The sequence below is a fragment of the Vipera ursinii genome, assembly GCF_947247035.1.
Source record: "Vipera ursinii genome assembly, chromosome: 2".
NCBI lineage: Eukaryota > Metazoa > Chordata > Lepidosauria > Squamata > Viperidae > Vipera > Vipera ursinii.
In genome coordinates, this window is record NC_139513.1 from 112,256,952 (window position 1) to 112,282,781 (window position 25,830).

Below are 25,830 nucleotides of genomic sequence, written 5' to 3' on the forward strand. Positions count from 1 at the left end.
AGCCACTTCCCTACTTATAAGGTGTGCATACTGCATTATTCTACTTTTTTAATTTTTATTTTGTACCCTAAAAGATTTCAGTTTGTTTTTTTTAATTGTAATTAATGGTATATGTATATGTTATATTAAAAGTATATAAATAAGTTATATACAAATATCTGTTGCAAACTCCATGTGGCATCAGGAAGGGCAGCTGGCCAGTAAACGCTCAGCTCCATCCAGTTGCTCCAACTCTACCCCGAATTAAGGGATTACATGGTCATGAAAAGGGAGTTTTTATATGTTATATCAAAGGTGGCAAAATTCTGAAATGTTCTGATTTTTTTACATCTCAATAACCTGGCATTTTAATAGGGGTGTGAAGACATTTTATAATATAGCTATTACCTAATTTTTATCTTTCACAAAACTACTGCTTGCCAAATCTAGATGGATGATTTCATAAATCTGTCTAGTTCAGGGGTCGGCAACCTCGGCTCTTTTATGACTCGCGGACTTCAACTCCCAGAATTCCTGAGCCAGCATAGCTGGCTCAGGAATTCTGGGAGTTGAAGTCCGCGAGTCATAAAAGAGCCGAGGTTGCCGACCCCTGGTCTAGTTGTAAAAATGCGAAAACTTTGACCTGGACTTTGCAATTGTGGGAACCTACATCCAGGGAGTGGCAAAAGCAGCTGCTGTTTGGAATCTTGAAAACTTTTCTGCTGAGTTTCTCTGCTATCTAATTTCAGTAGTAAGTAAATACCAGGAAACTTTGTAGTAAGAGGCAGTCTGAAACCTCTCAGAATATTCTTCTAGTATTTTTGATGGTTTAAAATGGTCAAAAACTATTAAATGTGCTGTTCTAATCCTTATGAAAGAAATTAAAGAACGTGCTATTGTAGCCAAATCAGTTATTATATGTGCAAAAGCCTTTTTTGGCCATCACTAAAGCTGGGCACATCCAATGTGAATGTGAATATTAGAGGTATAATTTGGCCTCTTCCTAAGGACCAAATATGTTTATTGACCTATCTCTGTAATATGACATGGCATATGACTCATAACATCCATGAGAGTAAATTTTCCATAAACCAGATTGGGGGATCATCTCCGGCTTGTAAGAAAAGGCCTAGTTCTTCCTCATAACCGAACATGCAAATGATACTCACATGCTGAAGAACTGGAGCATCTGGATTGACTGAACCAAATCAGGCACTAAATAGAGAGTAGCTTAATCAATGATAGAGCCAGGAAAATACAGCTTGGCAAATGGATGACAGTGTTAAGCAGACGTGAACATTATTGAAGCAGGACAGAGTCTGTTTCAAATAGTGTCTGTTCATGTTTGGTTCTGCTGTTCTGCAAATACTAAAACCTAACCAACCTTGAGGTGGTTTCGAAATTCCATCCAGTCAGTTTTTCAGTATAAATGAACTGATAAAAGTATTCCTTTCCATTATCTGATGGACAGAGAGAACTTCACAAACAGTTTGATATTGATCTGGAATATTTTTAAAACTTCTGGAGAATTGAAAATTGGGTTTAGTTTACCTCAGAGGCTTCCTAGTAATTTATTCAATGAAATTATTAAATGTTTAAATTATAATTGTGTGATGAATCAGGAGTCTCAACTGACTCTGGATGAGAGATCTAGTCTGTGTAACCTTCTTGAAAGTCACGGATTAAAGGAGTTTGTGTTCAGTAATGCTCACAGTACTGAATTCAAAGTTATAGCAAGCTGGTGAAAGAAAAGCCTTAAGTCCTACAAGGGTTCAAAGGTTATTTGGGTTATATGAAGGATGCCTCTTCCTGATTAAATCTGCTTGTCCCTCAGATCAGGCAAGAGAGGTGTGCTGGGAGTCTACAGGGTCCTCAACATTGTCAACACCACCACCTGTGATTAAAATCCTTGTCCCTCCCGGATGGTGAAAGACTCCAGGAGAGTGACTAGCAGGTGGGTCTAGGCATTGAATAATATGTCACCAGAGGGGAGACATTTCTGGAGGCTTTTAAGGAGGCCCTGACTTGCCCCCTCCTTAAAAAACCATCACTGGATCCCACCTGCATGGACATTTTTCATCCAATTTCCTTTTGGGGGAAGGTTGTGGAAAATGTGGTGGTCTGGCACTTCAGAGGATCTGTGATGAAGTGAATTACTTGGACCCCTTTCAGTCAGGATTCAGGCCCAGTTATGGGGTGGAAACAGCATTGGTCGCACTTGTTGATGATCGTTGGTGAGAGTGGGATCGGGGTAGTGCAACAATTTTTGCTCTCATTGACTCTCAGTGGCTTTCTATACCATTGACCATGGTATCCTTTTGAGTAAGCTTTGGGGGCTGTGGCTGGGCAGCACAGTTTAGTGCTACTTCTGCTCCTTTCTCAAAGCTGGTTCCAATTGGTGTTGATAGGGAATGAGAGGTCCAGCCCTCAGCCACAATCTTGTGGCATGCCACAGGGCTTGACACTATCTCCACTCTTTCCCATCATCCATAGGAAATGACTGGGAGAGATCATCTGTCACCAGATGATCTGCAGTATTCTGACAATACTCAATTCTACATTTCCACTCCTGGTGACTCAAGTGATACTATGGCTTCCCTCTTGCTGTGCCTGGAGGCTGTGGGACCTGAATGGGGAACAACAGGCTTTGACTGAATCCTGGTAATACCAAATGGTTTGGGGTACAAGGGGCCCTGAGATCTGCCATATTTGAATTTGGGTGGGGTGTCACTACCCCAGTTTGCAACTTGAGGGGTTCTCCTGGACTTAGAACTCCTGCTCAAAGAGCAGGTGGCAGTTGTGGCTAGAAGAACCTTCACACAATTTTGGGTTGTGCACCAATTGTGGCCTTTCCTGGATCAGGATTCCCTGCACTGTCATCTCATAATTGGACTATTGTAATGCACTCTACACAGGGCTATATTTGAAAGGCATTTGGAAGCTACAGCTGGTGCAGAGTGCAATGGTTCAGGCAGTTCTTGGGGCCCAAAGAATGGCCCAGATAACATTACTACTCTGTGAGCTGCATTGGCTGTGTTGTGATTCAGGGTCAGCCTGTGGGTTCGGCAGTTGGGTCGGACGACTCAGAGGAGGAGGGTGTTGAAGAGCTTGCTGAGGGGATTGGAGAGCTTGCTGATGAGAGCCCTCAGCCAGGCCCCTCCCACCTGGTCACGACGCAGACCCAGCTGTGTGAGCCTGACAGCGTGGATGAAGATGACCCACAGCTGGCCCTGTTCAAGGATGCCCGACGCTGGAGGCAGTCAATCAGGAGTAAACAGAGGAAGGCAATGGGTCACCTCGGAAGGAGGCAGAGAGAAGCCACGCCCTGAACTGTATAAAAGGGGAATGCGTCGGAGGGCTGGTTTGCTGAAGGCAACTGCTTGAATAGCTCCTGTTTCATGGTTCGTGTCTTGTTTGCTTTTGTATCCATAAATTTGGTAGGCTTAGTTCCAGCCTCTTGCCTTCTTGTAAAAGGGGTTGTCCCTGCCTTTTCTGCAGGGCCGGTAGCAGGCTGGTACAGAACAGGCTACCAGTCTGCTTCTAGGTGCAATTCAAGGTGTTGGTAATCACCTTTTAAGCAGTTCAAGGCATGAGTCCAGGCTATTTGAGGAACTGTCTCATCCCACTGGATTGGCCATTCCACCTGTGCTGGCAGAGGAGGCATGCTACAGGCCTGATTATTCTGGCTGGCAGTGTCCAGGAAAAGGGCCTTCTCTGCTATTGCACCTGTCCTCTGGAACATTTTGTCCCCCAAGTGAGGTCGGCCCCAACCCTCCTGACCTTTTTGTAAGGACCTAAAGACCTGGCTCTACCAGTTAGCACGGGAGAGTATCACAGTGGAGCTGGTTGATTGAATAACAATAGATCCCACCTCCCCCCCGCTATCCTGCCCCTGCCCTCCCCATCTGAAAATGGATTTTAGTGGTTGGCATTAACTTATTTATGTTTTAGTATGTTTATGCATATGATTGTTAACCACCCAGAGTCTAGAAGAGAAGCAACCTAGAACTAAGGAGAAATTTCCTAACAGTGAGAAGAATTTACCAGTGGAGTGTCTTGCCTTCAGATGTTGTGGGTGCTCCATCACTGGAAGCTTTGAAGAAGTGTCTGGACAGCCACTTGTCTGGAATGGAACAGGGTCTCCAACCTGTGCAGGGGGCTGGACTAGAACAGGGGTGTCAAACTCAATTTCATTGAGGGCCGCATCAGCATTGTGGTTGCCCTGGTTTCTCAATGACTGATGAAAATTTGATAAAGCAAATTAGAAATCAGGGTCCAGCACATATTAAACGGATTTATCTTGCATTGATAGATATTGACTCAGAAACAGAACTTGTTAAAGACTGTATGATAAAATGGGCCCAGAATATCCAAGAAGTTATTACAATGGATACTTGGGAAAAGATCTGGGTGAGGAACATAAAATTCACGCAAGCCCAAAACCTAAGAGAGAACTTTTATAAAATGTTTTATAGATGGCATTTAGATCCTAAAAAGCTTGCAAGTATGTATCCGAATTATCAACCTAAATGTTGGAGATGTGGTGGCGAAGATGCAACGTATTTTCATATATGGTGGACCTGCAAAAAGGTTAAGGCTTTTTGGATAAAAATTTGGTGGAATATACAGAAGATCTTTAAGCAAAGGATAAAGTTTAGTCCGCAATTGTTTTTGCTGGGCATAATTACAGATGCTACTGTTGTGGACATTAAGTTGATGTTGAATTTAATTACAGCAGCAAGACTCTTAATAGGTCAATATTGGAAAAAGGAGGAACTGCCGACTATAGAAGAATGGACTCTAAAGGTTTCTGACCTGGCGGAAATGGCAAAGATTTCGGCTTACTTGAAAGACCATTCGCAACAACATTATATTATGGAGTGGAAAAAGTGGATTGATTATATTCAGAACAAATATGGGACTAAAAAGTTTCATTTAGCATTTGAATAAGTTTCCTTTCCTTTTTTTTCTTTTTATATGTAACATTAGTATTGCTTGTAGTCATTTTATATGAGCTAGAGGGCGATAGAATTAATAGTTTATTGTTTTTAGCATATGGATGTTTATGATTGTTCTTTGTTTTTATACCTTGTACTTAGCTCTGGGAAGTCAGGGGGGGAGGGGGAATGGGGGGGAGGGATAGGGAGGGTTAGGTAGGGGTGGGGGGAGGGGGGGATTGTTAAAGATAAAATGTACTGTAAAACTTTTCAATAAAAAAAAAGCATTGCGGTTGCCCTCAGGGGGCCGGGTGGGTATGGCCAGGGTGGGCGTGGCCTACTGGGTGGACGTGGCTAGAGTGTGTATGGCCTACTGGGTAGGCGTGGCCATCTCTACATCGTTCGCATCAAGGGTGCCTATGGGGGCCTGGGCAGGAGTGGGACAGATCTGAGGGTCTCTGGCAGAAGGAGGGTCTCTGGGCCAGGGCCAAGGCAGTGGGGGCCGTTCCCTCATTGTTTCCAGGATGGCTTCGCGGGCCGCATGAAACCACTTCGCAGGCCGGATCCGGCCCCCGGGCCTTGTGTTTGACATGTCTGGACTAGAAGATTTCCAAGGTCCCTTCCAACTCTGTTATTTTGTTATTATTTTCTTCTGAAAGGATTATTACCTTGGATAGTTATATAAAAGGCAAAATGTCCATGTTTTCAACCCAGCTTGTACTGTATTACTCCATATTGTTCCACCAAATGTACAAAAACAGGAGCTTATTTGACCCAGAGTTCAAAGGTAGGAATGTTAATAAATGATTACCTTATAATGACACCAGTCAAATAACACACTGATTTTTTTTAAACAAAAGGTTAGAGAAAACATTTAGATGTGATTGGGGCTCCAGTTAGCCTTTTTCTTTCAATCTTGTCTCATTTAAACAGTTTCTGGGATTTTTGCATAGGACAACAACTGAAAAGAGGATGGATCTGACATGGACAGAAGCTCTTCTTCTTCTCTGTATACTTTTCACCCTTTTCTCATCTTTCCAAATGTACAAGAAAAAAGGGCAGCTGCCCCCTGGACCTACTCCATGGCCGATTCTGGGGAACCTCTTTCAGCGAGATGTACTACCTCTGCATAAATATTATCAAAAGGTAAGGTTAGTTAAGGGTTGTACTTCTTCAAACTTTCTGGTGATTACTTTGAAAGATTACCATGCCTTTCCCTAATTTTATTAGTTTGATTTATTCTATAAACAACCAATGTTATTTTGAACTCATGTGTAACAAGAAAAGCTTATGTAGTAACAAGAAAAACTTTAGAAAAACAAATCTATGAGCCTCAACTTTCTATCATTTGAATTAGCATCAAATTCAAATTAGCCTCAAATTCACTGAATCCTCCTCTTCTTCTAGCTAACATGTTTGATTCTAGGTTGTTTAAATGCAGATACAACTTAAGAAATGAAAGACTAGGGCTACTTCATCTGGGCTGCAAAAATCCAGGCAATCACTAGATACCAACAAAGACATCTAGAAACACAAACTCTTTCCTATAGTATAGTGGAAATCCAGTTCCTTGAAGCCCATTTAGGTTACCAAAGATGGTTTATCTTCATGAATGCTAGCAGTTTGCTCCGGTTTCCATCCTCCAAATAGATCAGTTATCTTCTTCCATGCATAGTTTTTTCACCTGTAACCTTTTTTTTTTGTAAAAAAAAAAAATCAAATAGCCCATTATTATAATTCTACTTCACTGGCTCTCTGTAATATAATTCCTTGCACATTGTTTGAAGCACTCCTATATATTCTTTATTTATATCAACTTTCCATTCAGTCTGTTGGGAAATTGATCTACTGTCTATGTTATTATTTTTCATGAAATACATCAGTTTGTCTTTTTGCAATTCTTTTACATTCACTCTTAGTTTTTTCACTTCTTTCCTTTTCTCCTGTGCCCATTTTGTCAAGGCCTGTCCTTATGGATTTATTTATTTAGTCATAAATCAAGCCTGATGGGGGATGGGTTTGGATTTTATTGTTGTTTTAAATGTATTTTAACCTATTGTTATAACTTGGGCATCTCGTTTAATTCTTTCTTAACTTTTGTATTTTTGTATTTTTATATGTTTGCCCTGTTCACTGCCCTGAGTCCTTCGGGAGAAGGGCGGTCTACAAATAAAATTATTATTATTATTATTATTATTATTATTATTATTATTATTATTATTATTATTATTATTATTATTATTATTTATTATTATTAAATACATCAGTGGCAGACTATTTTTTAGCACTCCAGAAAGATAATTTTTACATTTCGAAAAGTCAGTTCAACCTGTGGCTATTCCTTTTCCATTTCAGATTTTATTAGTTTATGAAAATATAAAATACAAAAGAAAATAAAAATAATGGGAAACTAGAGGGAGGAGAAAGGGCAGGGAAGAGAAAGCGTGAGGCAAAAGGGGAAAAAGAAAAAAAGGGATTGACTCTTTTTAGCACAGTAGAAGATAACGTTACAACCTCAAGTTTTTAACTAGCCATTTCTATAACAACAAATCTATGTAATGAACCAAAACCAAAATCAAAATTTTATTTTTTCCCCATCTCTAGCACAAACTCCAGAAGTGATTTCCAAATAAAAAACAAAATTAAATATATTCTCTTCTTTGAATAAAGCAATCAGTTAAACCATCTCTGCTTTTTCTTCTCTGCTGTGGAAGTAATCTTTCTGTTTGCACTTAATCTTTATAAACTATCACCATTTATATTAATAAAATTCACTATATTCTCTCAGATTATTTAACCTTAATGGGAAAAAGCACTTTTTTTCTCCATTTTAAAACATTAAACTTTTCTTTAAAAACTTTTCTAAAATCAGTATGTTCTAATACATCTTTTTAAAAAATTTCCTCTTAACATACATACTTTAAATTTTGCTTTCAGTAATATTTTACAAAGGGACGCAGTGGCTCAGTGGGTTAGGACGCTGAGCTTGTCGATCAGAAGGTCGGCAGTTTGGCGGGTCGAATCCCGAGTGCTGCGTAACAGAGTGAGCGCCTGTTACTCGTCCCAGCTTCTGCCAACCTACCAGTTTGAAAGCACGTAAAAATGCAAGTAGAAAAATAGGGACCACTACGGTGGGAAGGTAACAGCGTTCCGTGCGCCTTTGGCGTCTAGTCATGCCGGCCACATGACCATGGAGACGTCCTCAGACAAGCGCTGGCTCTTCGGCTTTGAAACGGAGATGAGCACCGGCCCCTAGAGTTGGAAACAACTAGCACGCATGTGCAGGGAAACCTTTACCTAATATTTTACAAGCTTTAAAAATTACTCAAAAATTATATATAAAACAAAAACCATTTTCAAACTCATTTTGTCAGCACAAACAAACTGCATTGGAACTTTCAATTACATAGGTCAAATAAATAAAAATCCAACTAACTCAAATTAACTCATTAAATTTAAATCCAAATTATCCCTCCAAATTATCCTCACAGAATAATTTTTTTCTTCTTGTATACATCAATTTTAAGACACTAAACTTTTCTTTAAACTAATACATCCTTTTATTTAACTATCTCTTAACACAGATAGGGACACGGTGGCTCAGTGGGTTAGGACGCTGAACTTGTCGATCAGAAGGTCGGCAGTTTGGCGGGTCGAATCCTGAGTGCCGCGGAGCAGAGTGAGCGCCTGTTACTCGTCCCAGCTTCTGCCAACCTAGCAGTTCGAAAGCACGTAAAAATGCAAGTAGAAAAATAGGGACCACTCCGGTGGGAAGGTAACAGCGTTCCGTTTGCCTTTGGCGTCTAGTCATGCCGGCCACATGATCACGGAGACGTCCTCGGACAAGCGCTGGCTCTTCGGCTTTGAAACGGAGATGAGCACCGGCCCCTAGAGTCGGAAACGACTAGCACGGATGTGCGGGGGAACCTTTACCTTTTACCTTTACCTAACACAGATACTTTCAAATTCAGTAATATTTTACAATCTTTAGGAATAATTTAAGCATTGTATATAAAGAAAAAAATGCATTTTCAGACCCACTTTACATTAAATCTTTCTTTCAGTTACAAATATCAAACCGATAAAAATCCATCCTGATTCCAATTGACTAATTAAGTTTAAGTCACTCCTTCCAGCTTATCTTCATAGAGTAAAATCTTTTTCTTCTCTGGAATGTCAATCAAGTAATTATAAACTAGTCTTTTTCTCAAGGATTTCTCAACCTTTCCCAAACTTGTCCTCTTGAAAGTTGCAGATTTTCTTGAAAGTCTTCTTTTCATTGTGTTGGGAGGTTTACATTTAAATCATCATAATAAAGATTGGTGTCAAAATCGCAATTGACTCCTTTACATTGTCAACTACTTGTGAAATTGCCTCCATGGTTTGGTAACTTTCTACACATAATTGCTTCTGTGAAGTAGTTTGAGTAGGTTTTTTTAAAAAAAAATCCTTGGAGTATAGCTGGTCTATGAACTGATAGGTTTTATTTAAGAATTTTTCAAATACATCTCTAATAATTTGCTGCTCCATCTTCTTAACTCCCTTTTTACTCAAAGAGTAAAAAAATTTTCTAAGTCACTTAAAGATTGCTGGGCAATCAGGATTCATAAAAATCAGAGAGTTTAAACCACCTACAGCAAAGCAGACAAGCTACACATTACTCAAAAATGGAAACTAGAAACATAAATTTTCTACCCTTATATTTCTCCATCAAAGTTTTTTTAAAAAGATATTCCACACTTGCTTATTTTAATCTTTCTTTCAGCAATCTTCTTGTTGTTTAACAATAAAGAAATCTCCCAGATAGATCTTCAAAAAGGAATAAAAGGCTACAGTTAAAGAGAGTCTTTTTTAGCTCAATAAAGATTAATAGTCCTTAAAAGTGTTTAAGAAATGAAAGGCACAACGTATTGTCTATTTGAAAAATAAATTCCAAAATGGCTGCTTTACAAAGTGATTCCAGCCCCCCCCTCCAGCCCCCTTTACAGTTAGAACAATTAATCAGTGGAACAACCTGCCTTCAGAGGTTGTGAATGCTACAACACTGGAAGTTTTTAAGAAGAGACTGGACAACCATTTGTCTGAAATGGGATAGGGTTTCCTGCCTGAGCAGGGGGTTGGACTAAATGACCTCCAATGTCCCTTCCAACTTTATTATTATTATTATTATTATTATTATTATTATTATTATTATTATTATTATTATTATTATTATTATTATTATTGTATAATTTCATCAAAATGCATTGTTACCTAATTAACTGAATTTTCATCTAATTTTACCCTTAGCTTTCTGTGAAATATGGACCTGTATTTACTGTCTGGAATGGATCAAAGCCAATGGTTGTTCTTTGTAGTTATGAGGTGGTAAAAGATGCTTTGATAGATCATTCAGAAGAATTTGGCGGGCGAACAGAAATGCCTACACATAAACGAATGTTCAAAAATAAAGGTTGATTCTCTTTCATTTCCTTATTAGTTATCATTTTTCTTTAATTTTCTGTACATAGTTTCAAATTATCTAAATGCCATTAATAATAATGATAAGTGTGAAAGTTTCAGTTAAAATGAGGTTTTGTAAAGATGTTGATTTGGTCATGCTTCTAGAAAAAGGAAGAAAATGTTTTTTTACCATTCCTTTTCCACTTCTCAAGTCTGCTCAGCTTGTCACTTACATGCATAAACAACAACAACATCAATGAAAACCACCCACCCTTCTCAGAACTGCCTATATACTCAGATGTTATCTTAATAATTCTTAGGTCCTTGGTTAGGACTTGAACTGTTAAGAAATCAATGGTTGTACCAATAGGAGCTCTTGGAGCAATACCGAAGGGTTGCCTAGATTCATGGAAATTTTGAACTTATCAGACCTGAATATTCTAACTTTGCAAAAAAACAACAACACACCACCTTACTTGGAGCTGTCTATATACACTCAGACACCTTAACAGCTCTTAGGTCCTTGGTTAGGACTTGAACTGTTAAGTTTTTACCAGTATTTATTTATTTAGCATATGGCTGGTCACACACAGAATTAAAAGCACTTCATATTTACAAGTTAGAACAGTTAAAACAATTTTTTTAAAAAAAGAAGCAATTATAAAACCTAAGAGGAAAACAGAAATAACATTTCAGAGTTTAATGTCGAGTTTGGAGATCCAGTCAGTAGCTGCTGTTGTTACGCAGAGGAAGTCCTTAAAATCTCCTGGGTATCTTCTATTAGTGCATTCCCTCACTATATGTTGGATAGTCTGTCGGGGAGCCCCGCAATCACATTGTGCTGAAGGTGTCTTTCCACATTTATACAGAGAATCGGCACACACCCCATGAGTCGTTCTAATTCTATTGTATGTCACCCATATGTGTCGGGGTAGATTAAATCCTGGAGGTATACTATTAGGATTAATATGCTCAGAAATATCTTGGGAGGTATAGCTACTCCATGCTTCCATCTACTTTTGTATAGTGCTCTGATGTTCGGCCAGCAGCTTAAGCGCTGTGAGGAGTGGTGGATTTCTTGACTTTAATTGACATCTTAAGAGATCAGAGGTATAGGCATGAATGGGTAGAGAGGAGTTTAGCAGGATCTTACTATACTCCCGAATGAGAGCTTCTTGTCGTCGTAAGTGTGGGGGAAGTATGTGGCTAAGAACTGGTAGCCAGTGAATAGGTGTAGATTTTATGCACCCAGTAATTAATCTCATTGTATGGTTGAGTTGAACATCAACAAGTCTTGTATGTGAGCTGTTTGTCCATACAGGTGTGCAGTACTCTGCTACAGAGTAGCAAAGCCCAAGGGCTGCGCATCGAAGAGTTGGAGCTGAAGCTCCCCAAGTTGTTCTGCATAGTTTTTGCAGAATGTTGTTTCTGCTGTTAACCTTGGCAGCCATATTTTGAATATGTTTTTTAAAATACAGGGTCCTGTCTAAGGTGACCCCCAGATATTTTGGAGTTGCCTCATATGGGAACAATTTGTTATTTAGGTATACATTGAGTTCTCTCTTTGCCAGTTTATTATTAAGGTGGAAACATGATGTGACTGTCTTGCTTATGCTTGGGATTAACCTCCATTGGTGGAAGTATGTGCTCAGAGTTGTAAGGTCGGCTGTAAGTACACCTTCTGTAACTTCGATGTCCTTGTGGCTATATGCTAATGCCAAGTCATCAGCGTAAGAGAACTTTGTTGATAGCGTGGGTGGTATATCGGAAATATATAAGTTGAATAAGGATGGGGCCAATACAGAGCCCTGAGGGAGTCCATTATTCAGATGTCTTTGCTTACTATTTTTTTTATTACATTTATATCCCGCCCTTCTCCGAAGACTCAGGGCGGCTTACAAGCTTAGCAGTATTTTATCGCCCATGATGACTTGAAAGGTCCTTGCTGAGAGCATGTTATTTATTAGGTGGCCCATGGTACTACAAGGGACAGCGTGGAGGAATTTGCTTAATAGACCATCCCTCCACACTGTATCGTATGCTGCTGTGAGATCCACAAATACAACAGATGTTTTCAATTTATTCTGATAGCTGCTTTCAATGTGGCTAGTAAGACTAAGGACTTGATTGGCACAGCTCCGATAAGATCTAAACCCAGCCTGTTCAATCGGTATTTGTTCGTTAATTTTCTGTCCAATTCTGTTAAGTATCAACCTTTCAAGTAGTTTATAACAAACACTTAACAGAGCAATGGGGGTGATAGTTTTCTGGCTTGTTGCTTTCTTTTCCAGGTTTTAATATGCCGATTACCTTGGTTCTCTTAAATTCTGGAGGGAGCTTACTGGAAATTAGGATATCTGTGTAGAATTTTGCCAGCCATTCTCTTGTGCGAGGCCCAGAATGGATGATAAATTCAGGCATTACTCCATCAAAACCAGGAGATTTTCCAGCTTTGACATTCTTCAGGGCAGTATCTATTTCAGCCACTTGGAAGGGTCGAGCATATTCCTGGCTAGGCGAGCACAAAGTTTTTAAGTGCTTTAGTTCTCTTTTCACTAATTTAGTATGTTTCTTATCATGGGGTACTTTAGTTAAATTGACAATTCAAGTTGCTACTTGATCTGGAGTAACCTCTTGTTGTTTGCATTGAGCTGGTTGGTCTCCTCCCAATTTTTTCAGTAAGCTCCATGCCTTCCTGCTTGAGTGTTTAAAGTCTAGTCCAGACGTAGTTTGCTCCCATTTCTGCCTGCGTACCAGGTCAAGGTTATGAAGAAGTTCATCGGATATCTCAGCATCACCATTCTCTAGATATTTTTGGTATAGGTTTTCGCAGGTTTCATTCCATCCTGGGATATATTCCTTGCGGAAGCCACTTGGGATGGATTTTTTTAGCCGATGACATGATTGCTCCGACAAAGCGATAGTAACATTTACTAACTGCCGGGATACATCCTATTGTGTTCTCAAGGTCCATCGTAATTTTTTCCCAGTTGGCCATCTTCAGGTTCCACCTTGGTCAGGGTATAGATCTGATAATAGGTATCTTTATTCCTGTCTTAATAATAATAGGTCTATGTTGGCTATGGGGGAGGTTGGTAGCACTTGCCGAGAGGCAGGTACAGGTTTGGTTTTATCTTGTGTAACAAAACATGTCAGGGTTATACTCTTTCTTCCATGCAGCTGATTTAAAAGTACCTCTATCTTTAGTATCAAAAACTAGGTATAGGTTGTTCTGCTCTGCCCATTCGCAGAGGGTCTTGCTGTTAGTATCATTAAGCATATATCTCCATTGGATATGGTGGCTATTGAAATCTCCTATATAGATGCCCAGGTGTGGAATCCTTGGAAAAACTGTGTTAGGCCAAGAGATAGTAGGGAGCTATCATAACTTGGGTGTCTCCAATCTTAATTGTGATAGTGTAGATGTTATCCTCACTGCTTGTTTCCAATAAGTATGTGCTTTCAATGCTTTTACACATGTATGTTATCAGACCATAAGTTTGATGAAAAATAGCACCTAAGACATCATATCCAGGTATTCTTCCTTTGCTTTTAAGCTGCTGTTCATTCTCAATGCGTGTTTCCTGGATCACAGCCAAATCAACATAGTTTTCAAGTAGTAGTTTGGAGAGATGTTCACATTTTGATCTACTACTGCCTTCGATGTTAAGTTGGCATATACATATTGAACTTCCAATATTCCGAATCATTTTAGTATTAGTATTTGTTATTTCTGTTATTTCTGCTATTTTGTAGTCCTTAAAAGGACTGTGGAGTTGTTTGTGAAGCCAGGAGATCCTCGCGAATGTCTGGCTACCAGTATGTCTGTTACTTATTTAGCACCACCCAGGAGGCACGTGTGGCTTAAGGTTTGCCATGGACGCGAGTAACTTTGGCCCCCAGTCCCAGACTGTGAATCGAACTGAAGATTAAATCTTAAATAACAACAACAAAAAAATTAATTTGACCTCTATATTGGTCCTTTGGGAAGGACAAAATGGTTTACCAACGAAGACATTTTTTGGCTTATGTTATCTGGATTAATGCTGAATATCAATTTCATGCACCTTCAAAATAATTTGGACTTTGAAGAAGCTGGGTAGAAAAAATATTGATGCCTTTGAGCTTTGATGTTGGAGAAGATTTCTGAGAAGATTCCAGAGAAGACTCTTGAGAATATTGTGGATACCCAATAAAACTTATCATTGAACAAATCAGTCCAGAATTTTCACTCAAAGCACAAATGACCAGATTCAAATGATCATCTTTCAGAAAGTTTGTGCAAAGCTCTCTCTAGCTCTCTAGAGAAAGTTGTAAGGGTGGGAAAGATGGTAGGAAGGAGAGATGATGGAATTAGTTACAATAATGACAAATATATCAAAGTCCTCAAGAACTAGTTTGGAGACCTATTGTAATGGACAAATCTATGTGGTTGCTTATAATTGACAGTGACTTGATGGTACATAATCAAGCAACCAAGTAAGAGAGCAATTGGAAGTGACTTCTTTTTGTGAACAAAACCTTTACTGCATAAACTAATCAGAACTGAAGCAATTGCAGTTTTCTTCTGCATACTGAAAATTGTGTCTTAGTATAGAATTCTGTCCATGACTGGTCTAGGATGTGTCCCTATCGATTTAACACTTATAGTAATTTGTGACATGATTTCTGCAATCTCATTCATTCTTCTCTTAATATGAACAGCACTCAAGAACAGACAGATAAAAACTGTGCAGTTCATCTAATTAGTAATTCAGGCACAGTCTTGTTTACTTGAAAAGTGGAGTAGGAAAATTGTAATGTATAATTTTTTCCCTGTCTGAAAAATTTGAGAACTGTTATCACATTGTGATCTGTTTCCTGTGTCTTTGGTTTCAGGTCTGACCAGTACTGATGATAAGAAATGGAAGGAGCTGCGACGGTTCACGCTGTCCACCTTGCGAGATTTTGGGATGGGGAAAAAAAGAATGTCTGAGAGGGTGCAGGAGGAAGCCCTTTGTCTGGTGGAGGAAATAGCTGCCACAAAGGGTAAAAAAAAAGCTGGAGAGAGTTTTTGTATTATGTGAGGTTACAGGAAAACTAGATTGTAAACTTAAACTCAAATCCTCTGCACTTAAATGCACATAATGAAGAAAAACTTAGGCAGTGAATGCTCCCCTCCCTTTTGTTTTCACAGTTGTCACAGTATTGTTCAGAAGCAAAGGGAAAAGTAATACAGCTGTTTCTCCCGCTTTTTTATCCAGTATTAGCTTCTAAAGGTAAAGGTAAAGGTTCCCCCGCACATGCGTGCTAGTCGTTTCCAACTCTAGGGGCCGGTGCTCATCTCCGTTTCAAAGCCGAAGAGCCAGCGCTTGTCCGAGGACGTCTCCGTGGTCATGTGGCCGGCATGACTAGACGCCAAAGGCGCACGGAACGCTGTTACCTTCCCACCGTAGTGGTCCCTATTTTTCTACTTGCATTTTTACGTGCTTTCGAACTGCTAGGTGGGCAGAAGCTGGGACGAGTAACAGGCGCTCACTCTGCTACGCGGCACTCGGGATTTGACCCGCCAAACTGCCGACCTTCTGATTGACAAGCTCAGCGTCCTAAACCACTGAGCCACCACGTCCCTTATTAGCTTCTGGCTTGATGAAATTACAAGATTGTCAAGAAGTACTTAAATCTTACCATAACTGCAGCGAGTGAGAGATCAAAAATACTAGGAAATTGTTTACTGGGGCAATTATGGCTTTATAAAGTTACAAGTTTGTCCAAAAGAAGTGAAATGTTAGGCTGGATGCAGTAACACACATTAAGCAAATTCAGAAACCAACAAAAACTTTATGGATTAAAGAGATAGGTAAACTAAGTGAGGCAAGAAACACATGCATAAGAACAAGCTGCATGAGGGACAGAAATCTGTAAGGCAACAAGGATTTGAACTGAAGGGCCACAGATAGAATTTATTCAGGAAGTTATAGCATTTTTGAAAACCATCCTTGTGGCCACATTTCTCCTGGAAGGATATACAATAAGAAGCAGGAAAAAAGTGTATTGGATGATGATGATGATGATTGTTGTTGTTGTTGTTGTTGTTATTATTATTATTATTATTTAAAAAGGGTTTACATTAGAAGGAGAGAAGGATGGAGGTATAGAGTGCTTGGTTAAAATTGGAAAGAGAAGCAAAAAGGTTTCTGAAAAAAAATCACTTAAACATAATGCTATATTAAACAGGCAAAATCAGCAGCTAGCAAAGGGCAAGAAATGAAACCATGGATAACAATTTTGGAGTTAGGGAGTTTGCATGAGCGTGGAGAACTGAAAGGCCCTGTGGATCTGAATTATGCGATCATAAATAGTATTCTTTAGTGAGTTCTGATGCCTTTGAATATAATCTTTAATGGACAAATCTCTGGAATGAGAAGGCAAAAATAATGGAATGACTAACAAGTGATATTATTTAAAGAAATATAGAAAGAAATCGGGGAAAAGGTTTAGAAGGAGGGAGGCAGAGTGAGACAGGAGAACTTAGTTAAGAAAGCTGAACCTTCAAAGAGGTGAAGAAGGGAAGGGACAAGGTAGAAAAATCAGCTATGAGCAGAAAAAGAAAAGGAAGGAGTGAGAAAACAATTCTAGACTGAAGGCAGCAATACGTTTGTGAAGAAACTCCTGTGGTAACCAGGTCAATCTTTGAATATATATTTTAGTCAATTTCAAAATGGAACATGGAAATACTATGTTGCATCTTGATTAAAGTGGTTATAGGATTTTAATATTGTGTTTATATTCCATACTTAGGAAAGAGGGAAAGAATAATAATTTCAGTTCCTCTGACTTGAATCACTTTTTGTTCCAGTTTTGAGGTGAGATTTGTGGAAGGGAAGATCCTCATTCACTGATCCCACTCATAAGAGTCTGTGGTCTTTTTTGCAGGGCAGCCTTTTGACCCAAGAAGAATTTTTTCAAGTGCTGTTTCTAATGTGATCTGTGCAGTCGTCTTTGGCGATCGATTTGATTACAAAAATCAAATCTTCATAGAGAACCAGAAGGTTGTGGAGTCTCAAACAAGATACGCTGCTAGTATCTTAGGACTGGTATGTTAATCCACCTGATCCTCTTCTTGTCATGAACCCTCATTTTAACTAGTGGGTATGTTTGTGGGTGCAAATCAGAAATGTAAAGATTAGATGTGTTGAGCTACTAAGCAGGCGAAGCCAAATCTAGACATCCAACATGACTGAACCATCTAAGCATAAATTGATTCTCAGAAAATCTCTTCTGGCTGAGCTTATTTCCTAGGGAACCATTTCCTTCTCTTGTAACTCCTTTGGGCCATGTCAGATTCTGGATAGGTGCATTTCTTCTTATCATGGAATTTTTAGACAGTTCCCCTATCTTTATGTATACAGCCAGTTTCTGTCTTTGCCTCTTGGAGGACTTTGGCCATTTTCACCATTATCCATTTGTGGAACTGATGGGGGAGGCTAGGAAAGCAGCGGGAGAATCCTCCAACAAAGTAACTCCTACAAGGATGTCAGCCTAGGTGAGGAGAGATCTGGGGAAAAGCTTTTCAAAGACACTCCTCTTCAATTAACTTATTATAGATATAAATTCCTAAAGACACTGTATTTACCTGAGAGTAGAAATAAAGATAGTATACTGAAATCCTTGTGGTTCTTGTCTTCTTAGGTTTGGGTCCATTTGAGGATTGACAGTTAGCAATATCAGAGTAAAAGATACTCTCTGAATAGTTAGGGCATAATGGTCTAATAAGATATAGTATTTAATGTGAACTCTGTGACAGGTGTACAATACATTTCCAAAACTAGTGGAATGCTTACCTGGGCCACACAAAAACATTTTTGCTGAGGCTGATAATGTCTGTGAATATATCCGTGAGAAGGTGGAATTGCACAAAAAGACACTGGATCCCCAGAACCCACGTGACTATATTGATTGCTTCCTTCTTAAAATGGAGAAGGTAGGTATACATGTCTGCATAATTGTCTGCATAATATACAAGGTTGACTCAGCCTTCCATCCTTCCGAGGTAGGTAAAATGAGGACCCAGATTGTTGGGGGCAATAAGCTGACTTTGTAATAATGCCGCTTGGGGGGGTGTGTGAAAGCCCTAATAAGCAGGCATATACATAGAATGAAGGCTACTGCTAAGCTTGTAAGCCGCCCTGAGTCTTCGGAGAAGGGCGGCATATAAATGGAATTAAAATAAAAATAAAAATAAATTTAAGATGGAACTAGTTGATCCTATATGAAGAAGTATGGAAATATTTATTCTCCCCTTCTTTTTGTTTACTTTTGGACAACCCATTCATTGCCCTTTGTTGGCATACATTATTATTCCAAGCATAATTGTTTCTTAAGGTATCCATACAATTCTGCAAATTAGGTCAAATAATAAAAATGAAGTCTGTTATCTTTAAGACAGCAGAATTCTTCAAAAAAATAGTATGCATAGAAATTTTCTTCCCATGCTGATTAAAATTTTAGAAGGTATTTTTTAGAGATCTTCTACAGTTACAATAGGTGATATAAAGATAATTAAGTACAGTTTTCTAGAAACATCTTATAGAAGAAATTTCTATTAAAATTAATTTGTCAGATGTAACAAGTAAGTTTCTATGGAACAGATTTAATTCTCTTTTCCAACCATATACCTTAGGAATTGCTTAGGCCAGCTCCAACAACATTAGTCAAAATCAGAGTATCCATTCTTTATTGCCAGCCAAATCTTGTGGTAAATATTTGATGGGCAGAATAAAGGGGCAAGTTGTTTCTTCCTCTGCATGAAATGGGTGATCCCAGAAATACCTTAGAATTGAAGACCTTTTTTATATTTTCTAAAGTCACTATGAAGCATTTCATGAATTACTTTAATTACTTTATTTCAGTTCCAAGTAGAATTTTTATTGTTCTGTTTCTCTTTTTATTTTTATTTTTAGGAGCAGAACTCATCTGAGGATATCTACACTCCTGAAGATCTTGTGATTATTGGGTTTGGACTTTTTATAGCTGGGACAATAACCACAAGCCATGCTTTGCTCTGCAGCCTTCTAGCGATGGCTAAATTGCCACACATTCAAGGTATAGAAATACCCACAAATATACAAAGTACTCATAGGGCTGCCACTATTAATGCTAAGAAACATGGTGTTTAAAGAAAACATATTTTCTTTTAAAGAAGAAAGAAATTAAGATAGTGTTGAGTAAAGTAAACTCATTGCAGCTGGATTTCTGTATTTTTCCTGGGAACATTTGGGAAGTGTTTTCCCACTGTCTTCTTATAGAATATTTTTTTTTAGATTTTCCAGGCTAGTTAACATGCCCTTGAAACAAGTGGACTTCCTGTCAAATATTGAGATTTTATGAAGAGAATTCTAGTGAGCTGTATTGATTAGACCAGGAAGAGGCAAAGGTGATTGAATGCTGTAACAACAATCTTTATTCCCCATACAGCCATAGGCCAATCAACCAATTACATGAATTTAATACTTGCTCTATGGATCCTAGTTTGAATGAGGGAACTTAGTATAGCACAGCTTTTCTTGAGGATCATTTCTGCAATAATATAAATGAACATTACTTGTAACTCAAGGTATCATCTCTAACATTTTGAACCATGTTGCTTCAGACAGAGGTAAAATGGTTTTCCACAAGAATGTATAATTATGATATAGATAAAAATAATAAATATTGTTACAGAATATAATTAATGTTAATCTATGATACCTCCTAAAGTTGCTTGATTAGTTGTAGAGTGAACCACTAGCTTTTTGGAAATGGGCCTCATGCTTTTTGGAGGAATGAATGTTTGTTGCTGTGGGCATAAATATTAATTGATGTATACATATAATAACAACTTAGGAAGTTAATTTAAGAACTGTATTTTTTCTCCTGACTACTGTTTACCCCATTTTTGGGTGGAGACGCTAATCTTCAGAAAGCCCATACAGAAATGCTTTGTGCTTACTGCCTCTCAAGTTATCTCATAAGGCACAGAGATAGAAATAATATGAATCCCGTCTTGCACTAGGAAAGTTGAAATGGTCTCCACTGAGAAATGACTTTGAGGAGGAGCCATTGTCCTGACTAGAAATGTCTTCCCTCAATGTGCTTCAGAATACATGTTTTTATTTAAGTGATAGCTGACTACATGTGCTCAGCATGGCAAAGTAAAAGTCTGTCAATCTTATCTCAATATGTTTTTCTCACAGCTAAGGTACAGCAGGAGATTGATGAGATGATGGGTACAAATCGCATACCAGGCATGGAAGACCGGTTGAAGATGCCTTTCACAAATGCAGTCATTCATGAGGTTCAGCGATATCAGAAGGGGACCCTTGAGACTTTTCCTCGGGCAACAACTTGTGATGTAAAATTCCATGGTTACACCATTCCCAAGGTAAGGTGATACAAGTATTTATGAAGGCTCTCTAGCGAAGAAAAGAAGGAACCACTTAGATCCTTGATATGCAAGACAGTTTGAATAAAAAAGCAATTTAGAGAAATATGTATTGAAAGAAATATCTAATCCTTCTCTCCTTGTTCTTCAAGTTTCAGCAGACGGCTATTCATTTCCTGTTTAGGCATGTGGGAAGCAAAGGCACTTTCTTCTCCATATGAAATAATATCATCTAATGGCATCTGTTTCTTCCTCTCCCTCTAGTATATGCCTATTGTGCCAGTCTTCACTTCTGTACATTCTGACCCTCTTCATTGGGAGACTCCAGAGAAGTTCAACCCCAATCATTTTTTGGATGAACAGGGCCAGTTCAAGAAAAAGGATGCTTTCATGCCATTCTCAGCAGGTACAAGCCTCTGAAACAGGTTGTATTACAAACTCACATGATTACCTGATTCATGTTATTCTTTTATCAAAGACAATTCCAGTAAGTACTTCCTAAATAAGCTTTGTTTTCTTTATTGCACTTGCAGGGAAGAGGGCCTGTCCAGGGGAGGCCCTGGCTAGGATGGAGCTCTTCTTGTTCTTCAGTGCTCTGCTCCAGAATTTCACCTTCTCTCTGGTTGGGGACACCAAAGACTCGGATGTAAGGTCTTTGTATGACGACTTCAGAAATAATCAATACCCCCTTATACGAGCTGTTAAACGTACAGTGGACACTTGTGGTTAATAATTAGGAGAAAGCACCTATATTAATAGGTACTCAAATAAAGCATGTGGGATGGCTATTAATTTAAAGGCAATCTTAACAAAGATGTGGAATAAAAATACAATATTTTTATAACAAATATAGCTACTGTTACCTTTTATCTGATTACATATTTTGGTGCAATTAAGAATACTTCTGAAATACTTAATAGCTTTTTCTCTAAACTATATTCAGCAAATTTTCAATATATAATATGTACTGGAGATTTTAACTTCATACAAGAATCTCAGAAGTATTATCACAAATTGATGTTGTGGATTAATCAATATTTGAAGGTAACAAGGAAGATCTTGTATTGGTATGGTTTGGCTAAATGCAAGATCAAATCATGTTTAAATCTGTTGATGTCTAATGGTTGTTTTAAAGACTGACAGAGTATTGTATATAATTAAACTATAATATTTGCTTGGCAATATATGGAACTAAAGTGTACTAATTTACCTCAGCCTCTCTAGTAGTGTCTGAGGTAACTGCAATTTTAGAACCCTTAACAGATGCGGCATTTGACTGAATCAAGGTAGTTAGTTTGATAAGGAATTAAGAATAAAATGAAACTTAGCATGAGTTATTTATCTGATAAATTACTTTATTATTGTGGATAATAAAGAATTAGATCATCTAACTTCAGAAAAGCAATGGTTCCAGTTGTACAAAATGCAAAATATACATCTTAGGATTTCAAAATGGAAGCTATTCCTCAGAAAATATTGTTTCACATTCACTGAATTCCTCAAAGGGCTCTTGTTCCTTTTTCATCCACTACTGAAAAAATCTCCTGTTAAAAGGTTTTTGCCTGATGGCAGATATTGACCCAAGGAGGTTTTGCCTACAAAATGTAATTAATCAACCACCCAGTTACATGATTCTTACACAGATACATCATGTAGAATGCACTCAACAATCCTTATTGTGATTATAGAATTTTGTGGTAGGCAACACCTTTTTGGTAACCAAAATAAAAGAAAAATATCCTTCAAAAATATTTCAAATTCAATTTGATTCTGGGATCAAATTGATCTTTGATCTTTTTTTTATTCTTTTCAGCTGGAATTGTAAAAATTGAAATTGTTTGAATCAAACCAGGTGGTCCTCAAATCAGAGACCACTTGCGTGGCAGGAGACTGAGACCCATATATTGAATGTTTGAGGGCCTCAATGTCTCATCCCAAAAGACTCAGTTTACCCACCATACTTTCACACATCTGCTCTGGTATAGGTGCTTGCTAGTTAAGTGATGACCTCCCCTCCCCAGTCTGTTGTGATCCTCTCTAAACTCTGAGACAGAAACTGAAGATACAGATGAAATGTGTTGTTGATCTGAGGAGCTGGCCATCAAATTAAACATGTGAGATTGTTCCTGGTGACAATGAGCACATGTGTTTTTGTGTGTGTGCTTGCATGTGTTTGTGTGCTCGTGTGCCTGTGTGTATCTAACTCAGATCGTGAGAGTTAGGATTAGGGTTAGGATTATGGTGGGCACATAGCTCAAGAACCATGCCAACAGCTACTCAGGGCAGAGCAAAGATGATCAGCATAACTGTTTAAAAAGAAAAAAACATCAATATCCCTAATTTAGCCATCCCAGCATCACTGAGCTGTAGAACTGCTGTTTCCTGGTCTTTGCTCTTCTATTGGACTCCAGATCTGTCTTCCTGTTGCTCTTGTTCCTTGTCCAGCATTTGGATCCCGGTTCCCAATATTTCTTTGGCAGTGGAGGGTTGGGGGTTGGGGGTGGGTTAGATCAATGTAACTGGATAAACATGTAAACAATTCCTTTTCAATTATGATTAGTCAGATAATAATATCCAATGATGAAGTAGATTAAAAATATAGAATTGTCCAACACCTCACCACTTAAAATAATGTCCCACAGAAAAGCTATACACACTATCAGATTCTTTGCATAGAGTAATCTTGGTTTGCTCCTAAATTTTGTTGCAATTTAATAGCTTTACTACCATACTGGGAGGTACTTCTGGCATTGGAAGATCTATGCCACCAATCTCATTGCCCTGTGGACTGGTTCTAACAGGAACTAACAACTGACTGCCCACATGTTTGTAATTTTGTTGCATTAAAAGATGGAGGAGAACCCCTTGACTGTATGATGTCTGTTAGGGATTAAGCCCAACAGCATGGTAGTTTATGCTGTATGTTAGGGCTTAGACCCATAGCAAATTAACACACCACTGTTGGGAAATGTCCAGTGAGGTGGGGAGGAGAAACCAAATGGGAAGTTAGCTTTCAATCATTGTGCAGCCTCAAGAGATCTAGAACTGACACCCCCTAAATTCCAATGAAACTTTCCCAAAGAAGGCAAGCAGTCTGGGGAGATTCCTGTACTATACATAGAGTTGTAATAAAGTAGTCAGTTTGAACTCATCACATGTTGATCTATTGCTTGGGCCTGACATCCACCACCCTCATAGATTCTGAATGCCAGGGGGCAGTTATGGCAGAAAAGAATGGGAGGCTCCTTGCTGTGAGGACTGGTTGTGTTTGTGATTAGTTGAGTCACTATAGTACAGGTTTGTAGTATAGTTTCCCTCTATTAAATCAATCTATTCAAGGTGCCTGATGGATGTTGCTGGGTGTCAGAGGAAGCTTGGGTTTTTCTAAGGGAAACCAGGGGGAGTCAGCAGTATGGGAAGCCAACAGAGCTACTGAATGATTTTCTTTTCCGACCTAGGCACCTTCTCCTCCACTTTTTCCTCAGAAAGTACAAATCCCTCTAACTAAAAAAGAAAAAAAAAGAATGTAAACAAAGAATAACTGAGCATGTATAACAACACAAATGCAACAAAATAAGGTTGCCTGCATTGAAGCTTTTCCAAAGAAGCAGCTAGCACAAGTAGTAAAAGGTGACAATACTGCAATATCAAATATGATCACTAACTCACTGCAAGAAACAAACCAATCAATAAACAGCATGGCTACGGTTATAACAGAATATCTGGGAATCAAAAAAACAAAACAAAACCCAACCCCAAAGGAAAAAAAAGCCCAAAAGTGTACCACCAAAATGGAAGATCAGGCTGAAAAATAAGATCAGCATGTTAAGATGCAAGCTAGAACAGATGAAAGAAAATAAGCTATGGTGGCAAGGCTAGACTGGTGGACCTATGGTCCAATAATATTTTGTCACTGGTTTACATATTTACAATCAAAAGAAAGGTTTCCATTAGATAAAAAGGTTATGGATTTGACTTTGCAAAAAATGAATTGAATACTATGTGGTAATGAGGAATATAATATCACTAAGGTTTATAAACTGTTACAGTGGTACTTTGGTACTTGCTCTTAATTGGTTCCAGGATGCATGACAAGTACTGAAAATGATGAGTACCAAACAAACCATGTGACTTACCATGTGATCCTTTGATTCGGCTGGGAAGGCCTTCCTGTATGTCTCTTTTCCTATGTCAGTGACCTTCCCAGCATGGCAGACTTTCTGTCTGCCCTCCAAGGCCATCCCCAGCTTCCTTTTACAGCAATCTTCCCAGCATGGCCAACAAGTGGTGGGATTCAGCCAGTTTGCACCAGTTTGACAGAAACGATAGCTATTTTTTTGTTGCCCAGGTCCAGAATGGAATTCCAGAAGCGGCATCCACACAGAGAACAGGTTGTTCACATATTTGAATCCCACCACTGTGGCCAACTTTCTCCTCATTCTCCACAGCTGTTCCCCTCTTCCTATTGCAGTGTGTCAACTACCAAACAAATGCTGAGTATTGGGACAACATTTTTGCGTTAAAATGTGTTGAATTCTAAATTCAATGAGTTTTGAAGCAGTCTATTACTGAAGTATCACTGTATTGAAATTGAATTTGGAGAATGAGTACGTGAAGCATTGTATAATCCATTGGGCAAAGAATTTTGGATATAATATAATGCTCTAATGATGGGAAAATATGTGGATGAAGGTTTTAAAATTTACATTGAATTATAATTTAAAATATTTTGTTTTTGTAAAATCATGTACCATTGATATTTAACACCAGAAAAACTGTCAAAATGAATACAGGTATTTCAAATGTGTTTTGGAAATTTAGGTGTAAAGAGGAACTTTTTACCCTGTATGGTGGACCTGGAACAAAGCAAAGAAATATTGGCATAGGATTCACATCTTAATACAGAAGATTCCTTAGGTGAAGTTCTGTAAATAAAGCAGCCAATATTGTTTTTTCTAAATTTTCTCAATATTGTTTTTTCTTAAGAAGGCCGTATCGACATCCGGGAGCGCGTCCCCGCTGTCTTCAAGTGGTGATGTGCTCCGACTCTCTGGTTTCGACTCGTGGTTC

At 38.6% G+C, this 25,830-nt stretch overlaps 1 protein-coding gene across 1 annotated transcript in view; it reads left to right on the forward strand.

Moving 5' to 3' along the window:
* Nucleotides 1-5,888: 5,888 nt before the first annotated feature.
* LOC310634850 (cytochrome P450 2C20-like) overlaps nt 5,889-25,830 on the forward strand; it is a gene marked incomplete at both ends in the record, with an annotated part of 43,145 nt that continues 23,203 nt past the window's right edge. The window contains 9 exons of the mRNA XM_083353387.1: nt 5,889-6,062; nt 10,206-10,368; nt 15,237-15,386; nt 17,274-17,434; nt 18,145-18,321; nt 19,301-19,442; nt 20,573-20,760; nt 21,025-21,166; nt 21,294-21,485. Of these exons, the coding sequence (XP_083209513.1) occupies nt 5,889-6,062; nt 10,206-10,368; nt 15,237-15,386; nt 17,274-17,434; nt 18,145-18,321; nt 19,301-19,442; nt 20,573-20,760; nt 21,025-21,166; nt 21,294-21,485 (1,489 nt within the window). The remainder of the gene's footprint in view (nt 6,063-10,205; nt 10,369-15,236; nt 15,387-17,273; nt 17,435-18,144; nt 18,322-19,300; nt 19,443-20,572; nt 20,761-21,024; nt 21,167-21,293; nt 21,486-25,830) is intronic.